At 38.2% G+C, this 20023-nt stretch overlaps 2 protein-coding genes across 2 annotated transcripts in view; one reads left to right on the top strand and one right to left on the bottom strand.

Moving 5' to 3' along the window:
• The window catches only part of PheRS-m (Phenylalanyl-tRNA synthetase, mitochondrial), a 50958-nt gene extending 39152 nt beyond the window's left edge, over positions 1-11806 (bottom strand). Inside the window, exons 1-2 of the mRNA XM_081745468.1 lie at positions 10834-11806; positions 819-1408 (exon numbers count right to left, since the gene is read on the bottom strand). Of these exons, the coding sequence (XP_081601594.1) occupies positions 819-1408; positions 10834-10864 (621 nt within the window). The 5' untranslated portion in view covers positions 10865-11806. The remainder of the gene's footprint in view (positions 1-818; positions 1409-10833) is intronic.
• Positions 11807-11816: 10 nt separating this feature from the next.
• On the top strand, positions 11817-19380 carry LOC145675101 (uncharacterized). Its single transcript, XM_081745472.1, has 4 exons — positions 11817-12132; positions 14950-15608; positions 16919-17156; positions 19106-19380. The coding sequence occupies exons 1-4, from the start codon at positions 11967-11969 to the stop codon at positions 19231-19233; spliced, it is 1191 nt and encodes a 396-aa protein (XP_081601598.1). The 5' UTR covers positions 11817-11966; the 3' UTR covers positions 19234-19380.
• The last annotated feature ends 643 nt before the right edge of the window (positions 19381-20023 follow it).

The following is a 20023-nucleotide window of genomic DNA, read 5'->3' as shown; positions in this document are numbered from 1 at the left end:
TTATTTATTTATTCTGCAAAATCCATTTATCATCCAATTATATTGATGCTTTTTTTTTCTTTGAGAACGAAAAGAATACACCAGCTGTTAAGTTCCATGTCCTTAATGACCCAGATGGGGCTGCGCTGGCTCAGTGGTAGACCGTTCACCTCTAGTCCATGGGGTCCCTGGTTCGATTTCATCTCGCGCCTAGTGAACTTTGTGGTGTACAAACACCATGTGCGTGAGTTTCCTCGGGGATCTCCCGTTTCTTCCCACTTTCTTCATTCCACCATTTCATTCATTTCTCATCATCATTATCTCCTTTAGACTAGCCGGCGTACCCATGAGGCGTAAAACTCAAAGATTTAATTTAATTTAATTTCAATGATTCAGATGATGAAAATCGATGTTTTAGAAATACTGACAACAAAGAATTTCAACTTTTGTTTCCTTGGAACATTCCAGTACGTACTAAAATTACTATCTTCAATAATGTGTTTAATAAAGGCAATGATCAATTACAGAAATTGAAACGCAAGCTATTGTTAGTATAGAGTTTTCGTCAAATTGTAATTTATTCACAGTTACAGATATTTTCACAGCTAGCACGAGCAATACAGAACCTATAAATTAAAAATGTTATCAACATATAGGCAGTGATTTCCTAATATATTCAGCGCTATAGATAGATTCGTAGCTAGTATACACAAAACAACCTATAAATTAAGAATGCTTAGAATAGTTAGAGCTGTGATCAGATTTTGTTATTTATTCATAGATATACATATATTCATAGCTAGCATGAACAAAATGCAAGAAAAAGATACTTCACTTACCTGTTGTTTAGAACAAAGCCTCACGGCATCCAACTGATGAAATACAGGAAAATGATTGGCATCAATCTCATCCCTTCTAAAAACATCGCCAACAACTATAAAGTTATTCAGTCCCATTTGAATAAGTTCAGCTTGATGAGCAGTGGTATGTGCTCGCAACAATCGCCCTTTGTTTATGTAATAACAGTCGTTCTTGCTTCGACTTGGGTGATCTTGTGGCACAAGAAGTCTATCGAAATTTTGTTCTACAGTCACAACTGGATTTAGATTTTCATACACTGAAAACAAAGGATTACCAGAACGATTCACATACTTTCCATACATATATTTTACAATTTTTTCTTTTACCATCCACAATGGATGGTACTTACATAAATGTAAATTCCTTCCAATGTATGACAATATTTTCGGTGTCACATTAGTCCACGAATCACAAGAATACAACTGTCCGTTGATTTCTATATTATCTCCTTCTTTCTGTGCTAAAACAGATGATGATCTGCTCCACACCAAGCATGACTGGTACTGAGATCTTGATAAAAGTTTACAAATACTTGTTCTCACTATCATCGTCATTATGAAACAGCTTTCTGAAATTATGAAACATTTATTGGAACTTCGTGTGCGTCAGATACTATTTACGGTAATAAAAAGGTTTTTTTTCTACCTATTTTTTTATAAACGATATATTTCAATAGGATTCAATATGTGGGACAATAACTTTCTGAAAATTTGCTCAAGTAATATTTCTTCAAAACGTTTTAATTTTGTAATTACAGAAATGCAATTGTAAATAAACTACAAAAGTGAGCATTTGAACTTTGGTTGCATATTTCCAATATCAGACATATGAATACTGCTTTAGTTCAGAACAAGCAAGTGTTGGGCAAATTTCAATTGAATTAACAATTAACAATTAATTTGTAAATTTAATTGTTAATTGCAGTTGGCCATTAATAAAGGAGAATCAATTGCAATTGATCAATTGATTGAAAGTAATTGCAATTGAATTCTGTAATTCAATTGCAATTGAAATTAATTGGCAATTGATTCAATTGCAATTGATTTCCACAGCAATTACTTTCAATTGTTGATCAATTGCAATTGATTTTCACTGATTAATTTTCAACACTGTAGTTCAGAGAGGGCGTGGAGCAATGAAAACTTTAGTCACGACCAATTGACTCACCACCCGTCGTGACCCACGACCCACCGTGACCCACTGTGACCCACCACCCACCATAAACCACTCTTACCCACTGTGACCCACAGACCCACGGACATGTAAAAGTAGAACGATATCAGTGTCGATTTCATAATTTTCGCGGTTGCTGAGATCAATGGTGAAACTCCGATCGCATTAACTTCCAAATTCACCGTATTCGGCTGCGGGCCGTGAGTCAAGGGGGTGGGGGATACCGAAACGTAAAAGTAATCCATAATGACCGATATTAGTGTCAAATCCATAGTTTTCGCGGTTGCTGATATCAATGGCGACACTGCGATGACTTTCAAATTCATCCACCGTTGTATGCGGGCCTTGGGTCACCAGAGGGGGGAATTCCAAGACATGTAAAAATAATCGAAAATGACCGATATTAATGTCAAATCCATAGTTTTCGGGATAGCTGAGCTCAATGGTGAAACTCAAGACCGCGTTTACTTTCATATTTAGCCCCCATCAGCTAAGAAAGGGGGGCATTATAAAGGGGATCACGAGACATGTAAAAATAATCCACAATGACCGATGTCAAGTCCGTAGTTTTCGCGGTGGCTGAGATCAATGGTGATACTTTCATTACCGATGATTTTCAAATTTAGCCACCATTGTATGCGGGCCGGGAGTCACCGGGGGTGGGGAATTGCGAGACATGTAAAAATAATGGAAAGTGACCGATATTAGTGTCAAATCCATAGTTTTTGCTGTCGCTGAGATGAATGGTGATACTTCCACAGGCGTTGACTTCCAAATACAGCCCCCATCGGCTGTGGGCCAGAGGCATTGTTTTTTCAAAATTGGAACCAGAGGATTATAGGGACTTTTACCGGCATATGTAAAAAGTAGTAGAAAATGGCAGATGTTAGTGTCACATTCATAGTTTTCGCGGTATTGGTTGGGGGTTGGTGGGGGCCAGAGGAGATTTTTTTCACAATTCGAACCAAGGGGGTCTGAGGGGGGGGGGGTCACCGGGACATGTAAAAGTAGTAGAATTTGTGTCGAATCCATATTTATTGGGGTTGCTCAGACGTATACTGACACCCCCGATAGTGTTCACGTTCAAATTCAGTCCCCATCGGCCTTCCCAATGAAAACACATGTACGTTGTTGGATATATATTCACACAAAATATATCCAATTTTAGAAATGTTTCTTAATGTTCTCCCGTTGTTCAGTTTGTTCACATTGATATTATAATTATTTCCTTGTTGAATTATAGATACTTTTCAGTGGAAAACTGAATAAAATTTAAAAGTCCCAAATCAACGTAAAGTAGACCAACGTAAAGGAAAAATGTATAAAATTTTCCATATAATTAAGCTTACAAACTTAAATGGAAATTTAGCTTAATTACATGGAAATTTTTAGTGTCGTTTTGTGCGCTTATTTTCTGGTTTTCTGCGTCACCGGAAATGGGTCAATGTTATCCTACAAATATGGCGGAACAAGTTAATGCTGTTCCGTCAGGAACGATTTCGAGGTCGTTTCCTTCACATCATCTTGTGCGTGTTTTCTACCGTTTTGTAAGCCTATTTCCACGTTTTGTGAATCAATGGTAGTGGGTCAAAATGGGCATTCAATGTGGGAAGAAAAATGATCCACTCTCCCACCAGTATCGAATTTCAAGGTCACTTTTTCGCATTGTTTAGTGCATGTTTTTACCGTTTCTGCGCATATTTTCACGTTTTGTAGGCCAACGAAAGTGGGTCAAAGACCACCTACAAATTTGGCAGATTCATTCCACTTTCAAGGTCCATTTTGACCCTCTCCCACTGATGCACAAAGCGACACAAATCATTCATAAAAAATGTGAAGGAAACGACCTCGACATTCGATTGTGACGGAAACGACCTCGACATTCGGATTGTGTGTAAGTTATTCCGCTATACTTGTAGGCCATTTTGACCCATTTTCGTTGTCGCACTAAAGTGGAAATAGGAGCACAAAACAGTACAAAGCAGGCACTATACGATGCGAAAGAAACGACCTCCAAATTCGATAGTGGCGGAACAATGGCTCTATTTCCTCACACATTGATGGACCATTTTGACGCATTTCTGGTGATGCTCAAAACGTGGAAGTAGGCGAACAGAACGGTACAAAATACACACTAAACGATGCGAAAGAACCAACCCCGAAATTCGATAGTGGCGGAACAGTGAGCCATTTAACTCCCACTTTAAAGCCCCGTTTAACTCACCTCGGGTGATGCACAAGACGAGAAATAGTGCAGAAAACTTTTTAAAAAAGGCACTAAACGATGCGAAAGTAACGATCTAGGAATTCGATAGTGTCGGAACAGTGGGTCATTTTCGTCACACCTTGGAGGCTCATCTTGACACACTTCTGGTGGCGAACAAAACGTGGAAATAGGGGCACAAAACGTAACAAAACAGGCACTAATCAATGCGAAAGGAAGGACCTCGAAATTCGGTAGTGGCGGAGGAGTGGGTCATTTTCGTCACACTTTGGAAGCCTATTTTGACACACTTCTGGTGACGCGCAAAACGTGGAAATACGGGCACGAAACGGCACGAAACATTCACTAGTCGATGCGAAAGAAAGGACCACGAAATTCGGTAGTGACGGAGAAGTGGGTCATTTTCGTCACACTTTGGAAGCCCATTTTGACACACTTCTGGTGACGCACAAAACGTAAAAAACAGGCACTAAACGATGTGAAAGAACCGACCCCGAAATTCGATAGTGGCGGAACAGTGAGCCATTTAACTCCCACTTTAAAGGCCTGTTTAACTCACTTCCGGTGACGCACAAGACGAGGAAGTAGGTACAGAAAACCTTTTTTTAAAAAATAGGCACTAAACGATGCGAAAGAAACGACCTAGAAATTCGATAGTGTCGGAACAGTGGGTCATTTTGGTCACACTTTGGAGGCCCATTTTGACACACTTCTGGTGACGCGCAAAACGTGGAAATAAGGGCACGAAACGGCACGAAACATTCACTAGTCGATGCGAAAGGAAGAACCACGAAATTTGGTAGTGGCGGAGCAGTGGGTCATTTTCGTCCCACATTCGAGGCCCATTTTGACCGTCTTACAGTGACGCACAAAACGTCGAAATAGGCGCACAAAAGGGTACGCGATGTGAAATTAACGACCTCGAAATTCGATAGTGGCGGCTCTTGGTCATTTTCGTCCCATCTTGGAAGCCCATTTTGACACACTTCCGGTGACGCACAAAACGTGGAAACAAGGGCACGAAACGGCACGAAATATTCACTAGTCGATGCGAAAGGAAGAACCTTAAAATTCGGTAGTGGCGGAGCAGTGGGTCAATTTCGTCCCACCTTTGAGGCCCGTTTTGACCGTCTTCCAGTGACGCACAAAACGTCGAAATAGACGCACAAAAGGGTACGCAATGTGAAATTAACGATCTCGAGATTCAATAGTGGCGGAACTCTTGGTCATTTTCGTCCCACCTTGGGGAGTCATTTTAACCCAATTCCCATGACGCACAAAACGGCACAAAACGATGTGAAGGATACGACCTCGAAATTCATTGGTGGCGGAAGAGCAATAATTTGTTCCGCCATATTTGTAGGCCCATTTTGACCCACTTCCGGTGATGCACAAAATGTGGGAATAGGCGCACAAAGCGATACAAAACACGCGCAAAAGATGCAAAACAAAGTACCTCGAAATTCGTTGGTGGTGGAACAAGTTAATGGCGCCGTGAGCAACAATATAAGTATATACTGTAGTTCTTACCAGGGGGCGCGGTGGGTCAGTGGTAGAGCGTTCACCTCCGGTGCTTGAGGTTCCTGGTTCGATCCCAGCTCGCGCAGTTTGGACTTTGTGGTGGACAAACACCGTGCTCGTGGATTTTCTCGGGGTTCTCCAGTTTCCTCCCACTTTCTTCATTTCATTCATTTCCCATCATCACCGTCTCCTTTAGCCTAACCGGCATAATCTTGGGACGTAAAACTAAAGATTTCATATAATTTTTTGTAGTTCTTACCATCAAGGCTGAGAACTGCACGGTCCAATTTTTTAACTAAAGTAGAAGCCCAACCGGAATAGTGATGTCAACCGGCCCGGCTCGGTTCAACTGAGCGTACAGCTTGAGCTGGCTTGGTTGGGATTACCCATCGACTGGGCTCAATTGAGCCAATGGCTTGAACCGGCTCGGTAAAGACGAGTTACCGACTCGGCTCGATAGGAGCCAATGGCTCGAACCAGCTCCGTTGAAACGAGTCCATACGCTGGGTTCGAGTCAGCTTAACTGAGCCAATGGCTCGAACCGGCTCGGTTGGGGTAAGCAATCAGCTCGGTTCGGTTCGGCTCGTGTGAGCCATCGGGTTGAGCTGGCTCGGTTGGATGAGCTGTTGGCTCGGCTCACTTCTCGGTTCGGCTCGATAAGTGAATGAGCTGTGAGGGAGCCGCTTGAGTCGTTGACAACCCTAAACCTGGGTCGAGCAGTTTTAAACATGTTTGGCTGGAGTCCCGTAACTTCTAACAATTTTTGGCTCGAGCTCGAATACTTGCTCCTCCTGAACCTAAACCAAGAACCTCGTGACCGATGACCTTGCTTCCTGAAGATTTCTTGACTACCGAGATCGACAGTCAACTAATTTTTAGTATTCCGATACAAACCGCCTATATTCCATGTTTATACAGGTACACGGCGTTATAATAATAATTAGTTATAGTAGTAGTAGTAGTATCATTGATAATTATATTGTCTATGTAGGATACTTGAAGATATTAGTACTTGGAACTACACAAAGGATTTAGCTCGAATTGCCTCGACTCGACTGGAAACTAGATCCGAATTCGAGTCGAGTTGGGGGAAATTTTTCGAGCCGAGATCTCGAGTCGAACTCAAAGATGTCTGCTTCGAGTCGAGTCGAGTTTTAAAGAAAACTCGCTCGTGCTCATTCCTATTGTATGCATGACTGGCATATAGAGTTCTTTCGAGGGGCTAGAACCATAAACATAATTTATTTAAAAAATACTTAGTTTCACGGCTTTCTTCCCAGGGGGGAAAGGGATGGTAGGTATCCAGCATTTCTTATAAGTACCTTATTTGAAATATGTAAAACAGTAACAAGTGGACAATACAATATATACACATCTTATCTTTAGGTTTAATTGCTGATTTCAATTGCAGTTAACAATTACAAGTTTCAATTGTCAATTGCAATTAACAATTGAATGTTTCAATTGCACCCTTTGCAATTGACAATTAACAATTAAAAGTTTCAATTGCCTGGTGACCAATTAATAATTAACAATTGACGAAAATTTAATTGCAAATTTTATGATTGAATTCAATTGCAATTAGATTAATTGTCAATTAAAAATTGAAATCAATTGCAATTGATTTTCAGAGCAATTACTTTCAATTGATTGATCAATTGCAATTGATTTCAATTGATTTTGCCCAACACTGGAACAAGCACTATAGGTTACGTCTTTCAAAAATAAATAAGAGTAAAAAATCTTAAATCACTAATAAAAGTATTGCTACGGTTAGAGTAGCAGTTAATTACTAACACTAGCTCCATTAGAGCTCAACATCAGAATCATCCGAAAACAAGCAGTAAAGATCTCAACGTACAGGAATACCACCACAAAAGAACTATACTGCAACTTGACAAAACACAGTATTCAGTCTAAAGGTTTTAAGTTTAGTATTATGAATAAAATTCCGTCACTTCCTGGTTTTGTATGTTTAATAAAGTAGGCAGCATGATTAATCCAGGATATGAATAAAAGAAACGTTTAGGCAAGATTGCAAACAGGTAATTGGTAATTCTCTTACGAACAATAGTAGCTACGCACAATAACACCCAAAAGTTAAAAAAATAATTGAGGAATTCAAAGCTTGGCTTGAATATACAAGAGAGATCCCTCATGGCTAGATTGCGTGCGTGTCTTTGGCGCGGGAGACTCAGATTCTATTCCCAATGGGAGCTAATGTGGTTCGAATTCCACGTTAAGCTGTAGGTTCACGTCTCATATAGCCTCGGAGCTAAAAGGATCGCTAAACTCTACAACAACCACCGAATTATACAAATGTTGATGCAGAAACCTTATAAAAGCAATATGTTTACTATCGACATAACTAATGTCAGTAGGGAAAATACATAATTAAAATTAAACAGTTCGAATTATTTGGTGGTTAACTTCCCCGTTAATCTAGTTGCTAATTAAAGGTGCACTTTGGTAAGTCTCGGGATATATTCCCAGAGGAAGACCTTTAAATTTGAGCACATTACGATGGCTCTGATTCCATCTTAAACTGTAGACCATGTCTCAAATAGCCTCAGTTCTGAAAAGGATCAGTTAACTCCAACCACTTTAACCCTTTATCAGATGTTATAATACAATTGAATAATATCGAGAAATAATACTATTAATAATAATATTGATAAATATTGAATAATAATATTGAGAAATAATTTAATTGAAAAATTATGACTAAATGATAGCAGACAAATTCTTTACTTATAATATGCAATCTTTCCAAGATGCATAAAGATGGTGCACCATTAAGGCCCATAGTCTCTGGAAAAATACATCCAACATACTTATCACAAAATTGTTAACAAAATACATAGTTAAATATAGAGAGAAATTTAAATAGAAAACAGTTGATCTGTTACAATAAAAAATAGAAAAAATGTTAAAAACTGATCTTTGCCTCTGATAATTCAGATAATTTGGATGCAAATTATAGAATGCAAATTAAATTATTGAAATTTAACAAATTTAATGATTTGGAAGTGTATAAAATAACGATGATTCTAGAGTTGTGTCTCTAAACGAACTAACTTATTGTCGAAGATAGATCTTAAAAAAAAAAAAAAAAAAAAAAAAAAAAAACCTCTACTTTTACAAAATTGGGTAGCAATTGAACCACTCATGAATGAACTTTAACAGCATATATACACAACTCAAATATACACAAAGGAACTTGGGAAGGACAATAGTTTAAATTTTCTAGATTTAACACCCAGTATACATATACGTCTATTCCTAAATTATACAAAAAACAGATGTCACGTAGGCCTAACTACAATACACATAATAAATTCGACTCATATTTGCAAAATAAAATCTAACTGTATGGTTGAACTTGTTTTTGCGAGTATGTAGGTTGGTTTCATCAGCTGAAGACATTAACAATCAATTAGTACTAATATTTAACTTGGGTAAGAAGAATGATTACAAGACGGGTACTTTAGAAAAATGGTGAAAGCAAGACTTCGATATTCCAAAATCAATACAAAATATGGTCGCAAAAAATCTAATAAGAAGTGGATTTCAGTTTCTCCCACTCAATCTACTGCACATCACAAATGAGGATGCTAAGAATTACGGATATCAGGTTAGCTATAAATCTTCTATAAACATAGAAAAAAACACTTCAAGGTTTTAATTATTCTGCGAATGAGTCTATTCATTCTGGTGTGTATGAGGCCATAGTAAATGTGATGGCCCATATGAAAATGTGACAAATTCCAGGCAATGTTCTGTGCATGTACAGGTACATGTGACTTTACCAGGTACTATACAGGCGCCTGTAGCTGTAAAAAGCATGTTAGTTTCCCACTGACAGGTGAATCTACCTGTGGCTATAAACATGTGATACATGTGTAGATGGTGTTCAATGTTAGAAGTTCTCAAACATGCAATGAAAAGTATCTGTACATATAAAGGAGACATGTAATGTACATACACCAAGGTACATGCATAGTACAGGTCCATGTAATATACCTGGGACATACAAGAGCAATAGGTATGTTCAAAAAACATGATTCAAATTGATGGCATGTGCCTGTAATCTATCAGTCACATGCATGGGAAATGCTAGTTTTTCCTCTTAAGCCCATGTACTTAACATGTACATGTAAAACACATGCAAAGTACCTGCAGAACGATAGAAAAAATGCAATGTAAATTACATGTTTACATGCGTAAGTTAGGAGTGAAAAACATGGAATGTACAATACGTGTACATATAAGTGAAAACAGGTAAGGGACATGCATCCACGGAAAATGAATGTCACAGGTGCATGTATTGTACCTGGCAGACGTAGATAAAGCGTACATGTACAGGGAATATAAGACAGGTAAATCACTATGTATCGGAAACTACATGCCACATGCATGGGAAATGCATTATTTCACCAGTATGCCCAGGTACTTACCATGTACATGTAAAACACATGCAAAATACCTGCAGAACGATAGAAAAAATGCAATGTAAATTACATGTTTACATGCGTAAGTTAGGAGTGAAAAACATGGAATGTACAATTCCTGTACATATAAATGAAAACAGGTAAGGAACATGCATCCACGGAAAATGAATGTCACAGGTGCATGTATTGTACCTGGCAGACGTAGATAAAGCGTACATGTACAGGGAATATGACAGGTAAATCACTATGTATCGGAAACTACATGCCACATGCATGGGAAATGCATTATTTCACCAGTATGCCCAGGTACTTACCATGTACATGTAAAACACATGCAAAGTACCTGCAGAACGATAGAAAAAATGCAATGTAAATTACATGTTTACATGCGTAAGTTAGGAGTGAAAAACATGGAATGTACAATTCCTGTACATATAAATGAAAACAGGTAAGGAACATGCATCCACGGAAAATGAATGTCACAGGTGCATGTATTGTACCTGGCAGACGTAGATAAAGCGTACATGTACAGGGAATATAAGACAGGTAAATCACTATGTATCGGAAACTACATGCCACATGCATGGGAAATGCATTATTTCCCCAGTATGCCCAGGTACTTACCATGTACATGTAAAACACCTGGAAAGTACATGCAGATGGATAAAAGGATACGATAATGTATTTGACACTAACATCGGTAATTTTCGCTTATTTCTACGTGTCTCGGTGACCCGCTTGGTGACTCTCGGCAGTAGCGTACGCAGGAATTTATTTCGGGAGGAGTCCAAACTCAATATGAGAGTATTTTATATTAAAATTTCTAAAGTTGCCCCTAAAATTAGGCTAAATTTACATAAAAGTCGAAATTTCGGGGAGGGTCCGGACCCCCAGGACCACCCCCTGCGTATGTCCCTGACTCGGCCCCTAGGCGATGGGGCTGTATTTGGAATTATATACGGGATCCATAGCTTCAGCGTTAATCTCAGCGAGCCTGTAAATTATAGACTTGACACTAATATTGGTTATTTTCGATTATTTGTACATGTCTCGGTGACCTGCTGTTGACTCTTGGCCCCCAAGGGGGGTGGGCAAGTGAACGCAATCGGGAGTTTCACTATGATCTCAGCGATTCCGAAAACTATGAAGTTAACATTAATATAAGTCATTTTCGACTATATTTTCATGTCGTAGTAAATCCTCCCTTGCGACCCCTAGTTCGAAGTTTGGAAAAAATGCTTCGTCTTGGTCTTGGCCGTGGACCAGCATACCCGTGACCAAAATTTGATAACTCTCGGTCCATTCGTCTGGCACCCAAAGAAGCATACGCACAAACACACTAACATTTTATTTATATTATATTACTGCACAATTAATTAAGAGATTCTGAAACTCATGGGGCGATTGCCCCCTTGACTTTCTCAAATGACACCCCTGAGTCTGAATAATAAGTTTCCTTTCCTTAAGAATTGCGATATGTGAACAATACACAATTATCGTCATACACATATAAGTTATTCTTATATGTATATTGTAAACTTGGGAGACAATATCGAAAACAACATAATTATAACGTGATCAGAACCTATATGTTTACGCACAGGAAAGACGCTTGGCGCCACAGCGTTCGTTTGTTCGTTGTCAATCGTCTGCTGGTTGTTGACGTTAGGGTTTGTAATCAGTGGTTTTTCTATGGTTGTGTGCTCGATGGTAGCGGATGAATTGTAAGTTTCCACAAGATTACAGTGGCTTTCAAGATGTCAACGGCAAATAATGCGTATGTTGTAGTTGAATGGGATAATAATACTTATTCCATTCTACACCGCAAGAAATGTAAATGTACAGGTAAACTTACACTTGGAAAAGTGTACCCTGTACAATGGAAAGGAAGCACGTGCTACGATGGTAGAATTCTTTATGTAGGTGAGTAATGTATTTGGCTCTAACAATACTTTAACAGCTATAGATGTAATTAATTTAAGATAATGACATATATTTAATGTGTGATTCATTACCGTGTGTTTTGCAGTGAACTGTCGAAACAGAAAATTACCGCGAATTTGTAGTAACTACCGAACGATGGAAATACAAATCGCATGAATCTACGGATGTTAATGACTCAGCGAAGTACATTGGAGAAAATGTCTTCTGGCTAAGTAACAGAGTATTGTGCTCACTTTTAATTCACTGTCACTCTGTTATATTTTAGAAGTATTTACTATTTATAATCCTAAGTTTTTTTTTTTTTTAATTTATTTATTGTGTGGCTAGATCAACAACAGTTGGCGCCAAAATAAACTATTTAGTACACTTTAACTGTTGGCAGTCGACCTGAATCTAGATATCTGAGTTTAAATAACACTTTTGTAGGTATCAGAGTAGAATAGTAGATTTTTAGTGATTAACGTAAAACAGTGTGAACCATGTTGGTTCTTGGGGTTTAAGTGCTGTACCGCCTCCAATATTTTGGAAATCTACTGGGTGAATTGGATAATTTATTTTGGGGCCTATGTTTAGCAGAAGGGGTCCAGCACTTTTCTCTAAAAAATGTTACAATTTTGGTAATTTCTGTTCACATTAGGCTAGTTTAGGGTAGGTTATGTTAATTTAGGTAAGCTTAGGTTAGTTTATGTTATATTAGTGTATGGGTCCAGCATACTTTTCCAAAGAATGATAGAATTTCGCTTATTTCTACTAATAGTAGGTTGGTTTAGGTTAGGTTAGATTTGGTTACGTTCTGTTACGTCTAAGTACTTGCATCATTCGTTTCTTCTGTAAATTTTCTGTTTTTTACGTGCTTTTGGACCTCTTGTACTAAACATACTCCTATTTTGGTTTGTGAAGGAGCTTGAATGAAAAGCAGATTAGGGGAATAGCTGAAGTTAAGAAAGGGGTTTGGTAGGCTGGTTTTGGTGTTCTAAGCGTCATTGTATGTGGAGGCGGAAGAGACTATTTCACATAGAGGTACACTTGTTATGATTTAGTGGCGAGAAATGAAGTGTGGAAATGGCGCATATATATCAATATTATGACATATCGTGTGAGTTTTATAGAATTACGTACACGAAAATAACGAACGTCAGCTGTTGAAATTGTGTGAAAGACACGGTGTACTATTTACAAGTGGAGTGTTACTAGTATGAAACAACGACAAGTGCTATTCAAACTCTTATCATTGCCAACACCCACCTGTTTTCACTACCCTCGCTCATGCGCCTGTTCCTTTACCCGCCCTAACTAACGCGCTCTGCTTTTAGTGAGCACCTAGCACAGGTTGGTTAATGTCTTGTACTGTAGTTTTCATATCATATACATTCGGACGTCTTATTTATACGCAAATAGTAATGTTCTATTGCAAATTGTAAAAATTTACATGCCTTTGTTTTGAAGGTAATTGACTTGTAACTGAACCTAACCTGCCTAATGTAACATAACCTAACGTAAAGTATGTACTCTAACCAAATGTAGTTCATGTTGGTACTTCTTTTTCGATTTTCATGTGGTCTGGCGATACAGCCAGCACAAATGCCATTTCTTGGGATGTAGGAAATGAACTGCAACATCATACGTTGTAGTTTGCGTGTAGGTTTTGTAAGTCTCGAATGAGATTATGAAGAATAGCTACACCATGCAAACATTACTACTGTGCCTAGATTCGTGAATATTTACATACGTCGGCAAAATAAAAATCATTTGTCTTAACTTTTCTTGCTTCAAATGATTCCATAAGGCATTCTTAAACTCTTACTGTACAGGCCCAAGTAACAATGTACTACTACCGAGTAATAATGTGTGTGTGTGTAAACCAATTTATAAAAGTTTTGTCTTCGGTTTACAGACATTCATAAAACATTTACTTCTTTCATCAGTAAACTTTAGGAATTGCACTACTGGGGAATAAACGAGGTTTATGCTTATTCTAAAAGCGCACCCACTGACTTTAAGTTTTGGAGTTTCCCGTTCTAATAGTTGAGTTGATTTTGAGTTCAACGTCCCTTTCAGCAACGAGGCCATATGAAACGTAGACATACTGATTAACAGGAAATCCGAACCACATGAGCTTCCACTGGGAATCAAACCCAAGTTTCTCACGTCAAAGGCGCGTGCGCTAACAGCTTAGCCACGATCTATTCTAATAGTCTTGCGACAGCGACATCGCAAATGGACTAACTAATGCGAGAACTGGTGTTTGTCCTGCAGGAGGCATGGAGAATGCAGGGCACTCCGATAGTCGGAATTAATATCGAACACAGTCCTCTTTCATATGCAGTCACTCGTTTAACCGCAAAGTTATCATTTTTATGTCCACATATTTTTAAAAAATCTGCGCCCCTATATATTAACTATCAGTATACACTGTTCTCTACGAAATTATTTATTATATATTTGTACTCCTACTGCGAACGAGTGATTTAGAAGCATCGGCTAGATTGAGGTATGCAGTTTCTGTAGTTTGCTAGCTGTATAAGGGACACTTTATCTCAAACTTTACCACCCGGGTCAATTAGATAGCCTTCTCACATCTCCCGCAATGGCACTACTTTCAATCGGTCAGTATCTGCCACGATTATTTAACTACTGAACCTACTACTTTTCCTTGGAAGCTGGTGCATGTAATCTGTAGTAGATCCCTTTAACGGGTGGCCCTTTTCTTGTATTGCTTATATTTTATGAAGTGATTATGATGTACCACCGAAAACTTCAGATGCAGATGACATCATGATGGATTTTTTTTTTCAGGTACTAAAACCGAATGTGAGGTGGAACAAAGGAAGTTTGTCGGGAAGACGGAACGGGTAATAAGATATGATTCTGGCAGCAGTAATAATTCTGATGACCTAAGTTCAACAGATCCGATTCCAACAGATGAAGAGGATGAAAATCGTAGAAATCCAGGCAGTTTGAAAGAAATATTTGAAAGGAACTTTGAAACTATTGTGAAGGACCCCACACTATGTACGGATAATTTTCCATCTGAGTCGGCTACAGAAACTACACCCGGCAGTAACGTCTGGCAAGAGCAAATAAACAGAACTTCTTGCAACGGAAGTTTACAGTCAGCATCCGCCAGTAACGTTTGTCAAGAACAGATAGACAAGCATTCAAGCAACGCATACTTATCAGCTCAGAACAGTCCATCAGGCTCGAAACCAAAAGTACGAAAGATCGACAAATGTCAAAACTGCAGCGTACTGAAAGAAGAAGTTAATGATTTGCGCACCAAATTAGACGAAGAAAAATGCTTAGTAGATGCTCTAAAGAAGGAATGCGCTTCCAGAGATAAACAGCGGAAGCTCAAAGTACCGAGAAGTGTCAAGACATTCTTGTTCACATTGCTAGATGCCGAAGATCTTGAAGAATCCAACCATGAGGTGTCACCATCCAGTCAAAGTAGTAACGTAAGTTTCTTTTCTAGATTTTAAGACTAAGGTTTTAGATCAATTTATCGCCGTTTTGTAGGGAAGGGGTGCGGGCGTACAATTGTTCAAATTCTTAGGGTCATACAAATATGTAAGTGGCGGTCCAAATTTCTCTTTCTGCTTGCTTATTTCAAACTATGAGTAATTTAAGGTAACGGCATAGTCTCTATAAGACAGACAAAGTCTGCATTAAGTATTTTGTCTCTTTTCTTTGTGTGGGGTCGCAGTGGCTCAATGGTAGAGCGTTTACTTTTGATTATTTGATTTGATTATCGCTTACGTCTTTTTTTTCAGGAGGGAGGCTATATGAGACGTGGACATATAGTTTAAAGTGGAATCCGAACCTCTCTTTCAATGCTCTACCACCGGGAATCGAACCGGGATCTTTTACGCCAAAGGCGCGCATTCTAGCCACTAGACCAGTGGAGAGGGTTACAGCGTTCACCTCTGTTCATTTCATCATTTCATTGGTTCTCATCATCACTGTCTCCTTTAGCTTACTCCACATAACCGCAGAACGGAAGACTCGAAAGTCATTTCATTTTCTCTTTCTTTGTGTGTATATATTTGCATTTCATCTGTGCTTATAGGAAGATTGCACCTCGAAAATTCTTGCGTATAATGTATCCATTCTCGTCCCTTTCAAATGTGATTGGGTCACTATTTTCGGAAAGCCATCATTTGCGGTTTGCTTGTTTTAATTAGATTTGACGGCACTGTTCTTACATATGTTTCTTTTTGTTTCCTTTTTGCTAGCTGGAGGCGTATAAAATTATATGTATTCCCTAGACAATGCAATTTTAAAAACACGCTCAATTTCGCTGTTGTAGTAGTGTTTGATACATACTGTTCATATGTTGGGCAGTTATTGTGCTTATATACGGTAGAGTTACAATTATCCGGATTAATTGGACTACACTCGATCCTGATAACTTACGAAAATAGTATTTTTATACAAAAATCTAAATTTGCTTAAATGACAAATTAAAGACTTATAAAAACAAAGTAGTTTAAATTTTGCATGTACAGTGTGTTAAAATCAGTCAATCAGCTCACACTACTAGTTTCGATCCAGCTAAGTCTCGCATCGTGTCGGCTTTCGTTATCTCTACCCTTGTTTTGTGTTGGGGGGGTTCAAGAACCAAAATCAAGCGCAAAAGATTGTTCGTGGTAAGATCGTTTGTTTCCAAAGCAATTCGGGTAATTTTATTTCTACTGTACATCATATATGTAAAAGTAAATGGTAGAATGTGTTAAGATTAATTATTGTGTTAAACTTTTACTTACAGGAATACTCGAGATCCGTACATGGAGATGATGTGGTTCTCAGTCCTGATTACCCTGACATTACAATAAAGCATTCCCGATTAATTCGCTGCGTAGCCAGTGCAGGCCATTCTGCTACAAAGCTCACGAGAAATCTTATGTCGTGCTTTTTTGATGATGATGAGCTTAGTACAAGTTCAATAACTGGTCGTGGCAAAATAAAGAAAACACTGTCTCCAGATATTATTAGTGCTATCAAAGGTATGTTAGGTTTCATATGCCTTTTACTTATAATTTTTGTTTCGCATTTCTTGCATAGTACATCATGGAGGAAGTGGGCTATATTTTTAAATACAAATTGATACTTCTATAAATCAATAACAAAACAATTCTTTATTTATTTGTATCATGTTTAAGCACAATAATTTAGCTTATGCTGTATTCATTTTTTAATTCTTCCTTACTGGAAGTGTGAAAATTTGCTGATTTTGAAACTGCTCCGATAAAGTGGATCCCTGGGGTCTTCTGTTAATGGGCTAGAATCCTGTAGCACAAAAGGTGCTGAACGAGAAATTAAAGACGCCGGTCTGTAACCTTAATTGTCCTATCAAAGTTTTGTCAAATTACAGTGAGTGATAGGATGACCTGTAGGTCTGAGGTACATTATGATTTCTCCATTGTAGAAACGTTTCAGAACTCCAATGACCGACTTGTCCAATGGCTATAACAATACTGCAATGACTTGAGAAACTCGTACATGTGTGCATTTGTGTATCCAACAGTTATATCTGCATTAAGTTTACACATTTTAAGTTATGCCAGTCATTAATTCAGTAAAAGAACCTTTAAAGGAGCACTGCTGGAAAGGTTGAGCAAATTGGACTCTGCTTCACTTTAGCTACCATGCCGGGGTCCACTTTATCCGCCACCAGTAATTAAATATTTTTACATGATGGTTTTGATGTTCTTGTAAGGTCTAGTCAAGACAATGTCACCTATTTGTTCTTAATATAACATGAATCTAAATGAAACTAAATACATAAGGAAAGACTTTTTAACCGTTCGAAAGTTTTGAAGTCTGCTACAGACATAAATTTGCGTATTCTTATTTGCATTCAATGACATCTTCAGTGAAAGCTTTGACATAAGAGTAAGCAATTTGCGTTCTCTGATAATGTTGCCAACTCACTTCAAGAAAATCGACAAAATAAAAAAAGGAGGGTCTGCTTTAGATGACGGGTTCGCCAATACCCGAATTCCCTCTAATTTGACCTCGAATATAATTTTTTTTTGTTTTGAACAATGTCAGTACTGCAATTCAATCTGTGTTGGTGCGAGAGGATTTATGACACTTCTTTTTCACGTGTAAAACTCTATTTACTGTTTCTTTATTGGTGTTAGTAATTGCTCGAATTTTCATGTAGCGGTTTCGAACAATTGTACCGATTTTCTACACACATTCTCTGTCACAGTGGGTTTTTGGATTGTCCCTCCTTCCTTTAACATTCTTGAACCACTCGAATACGCGTGATAGATAGATACTGATCTCCATTAACGTATGTGAACAAATTGTAAGTTTCTGTGGCGAATTTTCCAAGTTTTGTACTTGTTTAACTTTTACACTTAGCATGATTCCGACTGATCCACCTGAACCCTTCTCTTGGTCACCGACATGACCTGAAATGAGAAGAAATCAGTCCAGGATTGAATGGTACGTTATGGCCAATTAATTTGCCACTTCTTTACCCAATCCTATCGCTACTTGACTCATAGCTGTAAAGAACCCTCGCTTGGTCTAGTGGCTAGCACGCTTGACTTCTGTTCGCGTGGTCCCGGGTTCGATTCCCGGTGGAAGTACAGTTGAACGATCGAAGTAGTTTCGATTCCACTATAATCAGCAGGTCATTCTCCTTTAGTCTAGCAGACATAACCGTGGGACGTTAAACTAAGTCAAACCAATCTTATAGCCGTAAAAACTATAAATACACTTCTAAAATACTCTTTAAACAGAATGTAACTATTTCTTTCTTAACAATAACTATATCTGTAGTTGTTAGTTTCTCTACTGTCCACCCAGTCACCTCCTACAATCAGTGTTCATTGTTCAATATATGACTTTTTTTTAACTTGGAGTTTGTTTCTTTCGTTATATTTTCAGCTTAGTATATGTGTAAAAGATCCTTGTTGATAAGACCTTTCTTTGATCACAGATTATGTTCTCCTCAAATTTCCTAATACCAAGACGTCTGCAGTTCACGCAGCTATGACGGACAAATGTGTACAGGCGGCTCGGAAGAATAGGCACGGAGACAAGCAGAAGGATCAAGATGATCAGTAGAGTTTGTGTTAATTTTGCTTCATACCAACAGTATAATAGTAATTTGTAGATACAGTGTATATATATTCTTTTGAGTTATTTGTAGTTACTTTTTGTATGTTCATTATACGTGTTTAAAATATAGTTACGTTAACTTATAAACTACAATGAAACGAAACTACAAACAATATGTTGCATGCAACAGTCCCACTCCCTCGGTGCTTCAGGTACCAAGAAAAACACGATATAGGTGGAATAAGCGTTTACATGTTAAGAGAGTAAACACTGAAATTCCTGGCACTCAACGAGAAGGTACATTATGTAATAGCCTTAGTACATCGTCTTGTTCTTCACGAGAAAAGGACGAAAACAACCATTATTCTTCGATACAATCCGATAAACCACAAATTGACCCTTTTCCCAATTACGCGGGCTTAAAAATCGGGGAAAATAAGTTGACAGGCAGTGTAAGCGTTGGTTCATCGGGCTGTATCGATGAACAATGTTCGTTTCCGGCGTTTCCTCTTGAGGAACAAAACGAAATACTTCACGGCACATATTCACAGCATCCTTTTAAATCAACGTTCGACTTTTCGCCTGATAGTTCAGAGTGCAATTCTGAGTTAAAAGATATTTCTGTTCCTGAATTGCAATTAAATGTAGTTCATAACGTTTCGGGACCAAACAGTTCTACATTGCAGGAGAACGTTGAAAGTAAATCTGTTATAAAAATAATGCAGTTTGTTCATAAGCACAAGCTCACGAAAACTGCAACATCAGATCTTCTTAGGTTAATGCATTCTGTAAATAT

This window comes from Thermobia domestica, chromosome 2 (assembly GCF_964235325.1).
Source record: "Thermobia domestica chromosome 2, izTheDome1.hap1.1, whole genome shotgun sequence".
Lineage (NCBI taxonomy): Eukaryota > Metazoa > Arthropoda > Insecta > Zygentoma > Lepismatidae > Thermobia > Thermobia domestica.
Note: the sequence above shows the minus strand (reverse complement) of the source record. Positions and strands in the feature narration are given on the sequence as shown.

Excerpts from the sequence above, each read along its gene's own strand:
- LOC145675101 (XM_081745472.1), top strand. The coding sequence starts at position 11,967 with ATGTCAACGGCAAATAATGCGTATGTTGTAGTTGAATGGGATAATAAT. Across the intron at positions 12,133-14,949 it reads TGGTAGAATTCTTTATGTAG|GTACTAAAACCGAATGTGAG; the intron begins GTGAGTAATGTA and ends TTTTTTTTTCAG. Across the intron at positions 15,609-16,918 it reads CATCCAGTCAAAGTAGTAAC|GAATACTCGAGATCCGTACA; the intron begins GTAAGTTTCTTT and ends TTTTACTTACAG.